The sequence below is a fragment of the Oreochromis aureus genome, linkage group 19 (genome assembly GCF_013358895.1).
Source record: "Oreochromis aureus strain Israel breed Guangdong linkage group 19, ZZ_aureus, whole genome shotgun sequence".
Taxonomy (NCBI): Eukaryota; Metazoa; Chordata; class Actinopteri; order Cichliformes; family Cichlidae; genus Oreochromis; species Oreochromis aureus.
The window spans coordinates 9,286,133-9,290,282 of record NC_052960.1 but is presented as its reverse complement, the minus strand read 5'-3'; the positions used below and the strand labels follow the sequence as shown (position 1 = coordinate 9,290,282).

The 4,150-nt window shown below is 37.3% G+C and overlaps 1 gene segment (V, D, J or C); it reads right to left on the bottom strand.

Moving 5' to 3' along the window:
* Nucleotides 1-2,793: 2,793 nt before the first annotated feature.
* LOC120434960 lies at nucleotides 2,794-3,525 on the bottom strand. The segment is given in 2 exon segments: nucleotides 2,794-3,155; nucleotides 3,328-3,525. Coding segments are annotated over 2 exon segments (558 nt in total).
* Between the last annotated feature and the right edge of the window lie 625 nt (nucleotides 3,526-4,150).

The following is a 4,150-nucleotide window of genomic DNA, read 5'->3' as shown; positions in this document are numbered from 1 at the left end:
CTGTTTGTCGTCTTGTGCAGTGACATAATAGATGTTTCTCTACTCAGAATGAAAAAAAGCTTCTAATTTTTATATTTTTCTGTATGTTATCATTGTAGTTTCATGAAAACAAGGTGAATGAAAGCAATTAGTCTTGTAAAAGAATGAAACATGCTCCTTTTTTTGTGCTCTTTAAAGTTTTCTAACTCTAAATTAAATGGTTACACAAAGTAACACAGCTGCAAATGTTTGTATTTCTTTTCTCAGACTACAGTGTCGATCAAGAGTGTGGCGGAAAGTGATGCTTTGTGACAGAAGTTTCAATATATACATTACTAAACAAATGTAGAAGTGCATGAATCTCTATGAACTGTTATCCTATACTGTTTTAGTTTTTTACAGAAAAAACAAGTAATGCAAAAGGTCCTGAAATACTGAATACTCTAAATGGGAACTTAGTCACCTCTCATCCATAGCAGAAGCATCAAACAATAGAGGTGAATGTGTTTGATCATGTCTGCGTTGTAGTAGTTTTTGAAACACGAATAAATAGCTGTATGAATTTATATTGCTATGAAGAGTTGCAGGTGGGAGTGTCACTGCTCTGTGTGGAGCTCTGTCATCCTGTTATCTGTGGTGTCACCTTTCACATGAGTCAACTTTCAGTTGTGAGTATTTGTGGTCCTTGACATCCCCCTACAGTTCATGATCTGAGGTTTTTGTACGGGTGTTGAGTGTGGCTGTATCACTGTGCTCACTGACAGCACAGAAATACAAGCCTTGATCTCCTGGCACCAAATTCTTCACTATCAGTGTCCCACTCAGAGCGTCACGCTTGGTGGCTGAGAATTTGTCATCCCTGAAGTCTGGTTCAAAGTCAGGTTCAGTGCTTGGAGTAGTAAAGACCATTTGTTTCATTAGTTCTCCAGGTAGCTGTCTGTACCAGTACATTTGGAAATAGCCACCACCCATGGTATGACTGCAGTGTATAGTTGCATTATCATTCTGGTTTTTCCAGAGCATGGAGGTCTGGTTGACATCACTCCCGTCAGTTAAACCTGTTTGTATATGTACAAGTTGTCATGTAAATGTATTCATTTCTACTATGTTTTTTTAATGCTGAATCTCTTAAAACAAAATGACAAGCAATTAAAATAAATTATTGTAAAACATGAAATACATTTAGTTGAATTTGTATTATAAATAATTTATTTTGCATTTACCTGACACCCACATCAAATAGTTAAGAAATATGAGGAGGTATAGTTTGTTCATGATGAAGATGTCCACGTTCTGTTGGGCACCACCTGTTTCAGATAGTTGTGTGAAGAGTTGGAGGTGGCGCTAAATTGTCATCCTTAAATGTAGATGTTAGTAAGTCCCCCTGCTGGTCATCATTTTCATTAAAAATAACAGATGTAGCCTGAGAAAGACCAAACTGTGAAACTCTTGACACTTGGCTGCGTTTATGCTCTTATCCTTTGTTATCACTATAGCTTCATGAAAATAAGCTGAGTGGAAGTTCCTATTCTTTGTTTAAAAAAAAAAATACTTGGTTCCTGCTCCTCTGTTTTGTGCTTTTTATGTTTCTAAGACGTTTCTAGCTGTAATTCCAACAGTTACATAAAGTAACACAGCTGTCGATGTTTGTGTCTTTTCTCAGACCACGGTGTGAGTCGAGAGAAAAATGATGCTTCTGTGACAGACATCTAATAAAAACAATTTTCTCTTAAAGATGTGGAACAAGTGCATGAATATGAGTGGACGACTATCCTATCCTGTTTTCATCATTCTTCACAGAAAAAAGCAAGTAATGGGAAATCTTTATCTGCACTTCGTAAACATTGTCATCAGGTTAATCTTGGCCTTTTTATGAAAACGGTGGTATCATGTTCTCAGGACATTTTGTGTTTGTACATTTAGTAAATCAGTCTATCCATAGGCAAATGAGAACATATCGTTTACAGGGTCAACAAGCTTTTGCTCTGTGTTGTCAGTCATTAGAATCTGATTTGAGTGGACGAGTAAAACATTTTTCTGTCTGCCTGGTGTTTTTAAACTCAAACCTTTCCTCTCATCTTCTGGTTCCACAGCCTCTTTTGTATCTTTCCAGTTACATTAAACCATGTTGGATGATGTCTTCATGCTTAGAGCTGTGGTTGCTTTGCAGGTATCTTTCAAGTTTACAGAGTTCAGAGATGAGCAAGATTTCCCACACCAATAATGAACTGTAAGGCTGAACCAGAGGAAAGTCAAATTCAAGGAACCATTGTTTGCTGTTCCAAAGCCACGATCGATATTAGCTATAGATTTGAATGTAACTAGGTTACATTCTAGTTACTAAATATACTAATATTTATTATCCTTAGTGTGGCGGTTGTTTGTTACTTTGTCACCTCATCTTTGTACAGCATAGAGGTTTGTGTGACTTCATTAGTATCATTCTATTTATTATCTTCACTAAAACACATGCATGTAGTATGTATTCATGAGATTAATAATGAAATATCTCATTAGAAGATGTGAAAATCTAACCACATTCATACTAAAATACTAAACGCTCTAAATGAGATGTTAGTCCAAGTCACCTTTCATCCATAGCAGAAGTATCAAACAGCTGAACTGACCATGTCTCATAATGTACATGTTGTAATAGTTATAGACACATGAACAATTAATTTATATGCTGTAAAGAGTTGCAGGTGGGAGTGTTACTGCTCTGTGTGTAGCTCTATGATCCTGTTATCTGTGGTGTCACCATTCACATGTTGAATCAACTTTCAGTTGTGAGTATTTGTGATCCTTGACATCCCCCTACAGTTCATGATCTGAGGTTTTTGTACGGGTGTTGAGTGTGGCTGTATCACTGTGCATACTAACAGCACAGAAATACAAGCCTTGATCTCCTGGCACCAAATTCTTCACTATCAGTGTCCCACTGTCAGTGTCAGGCTTGGTGGCTGAGAATTTTTCATCCCTGAAGTCTGGTTCAAAGTCAGGTTTGGAGCTTGCAGTAGTTAACACCATTTGTTTCATTAGTTCTCCAGGCAGCTGTCTGTACCAGTACATCTGGTAATAGCTACTGCCATAGGTATGACTGCATTCTATAGATACATTATCACCCTGGTTTTTCCACAGCATGGCAGTCTGCCTGACTTCCCCCCCATCAGTTAGACCTGTGTGTAACGATAGAAGCGATCATGATCAGTTGTTCATTTCTACTAAGCATTAAATATTTTTTGTTATCCTAAATCTCTTAAAACAAAATGACAGGCAATTAAAATAAATTGATTCAAAACATAAAATGGTTTAAGTTGAATTTGTATTATAAAGCTTATTGGGAATTACCTGATACCCACAGCAATAAGAATGAAAATATGAGGAGACGTCGTTTGCTCATGATGAAGATGTCCACGTTCTGTTTGGCATGACCAGTTTGAGACAGTTGTATGAAGAGTTGGAGGTGGGAGTGTTGCGCAATGAAACTGTCACTCCAGATGTAGATGCAAGTATATGTGACGCTGCTGGTCCGCCCACAGGTCATCATTTCCATTAACAACAACATATGATGACTGAGGAAGATGGATTTTAGAACATGTTGTATTTTTTTGATTGTTTTTTGAAATTTTCTCTGCCTGCCTGAAATTCTTGACAAGGAAACTGGTCCAGCTTGATTATAGGAATTGCATGTCAGTATTTTATCAGTGAACATAATTAATTTGTTGCTGCTTTCACCAATTAAAGGAAATCTTAAGGATTAAATTGAGCCTCAAATGTGACTTCAAAGGGGATCAAACTTGATCGGTTAGTCAGTCATTTTTTTCAATGTCTAGATTTGGTTGCAGACTGGCTGCAGGTGTTCAGATATGAATCTGTCAGAGACATTAGGAGAGGTTTTTGTATTGACTTCAGTGGAATCTGTAGTACTGTGCTGACTAGCAGCACAGAAATACACAGCACTGTCAGTCACTGACACATTAGAAATGGTCAGGTTTGAATGTTTTTGGCCATCTCCATCAAAGCTGATTTTCCCTTTCACATCAACCTCAATGTTTGGATATTCCAGATTTAGGTATCCCAGAAGTTGTAGGACTCCTTTTTCATCTTGCTTGTACCAGAGAATGACATCATAACTTGGTATGCTGTGTGAACATTTGATTTCACTTTGAAC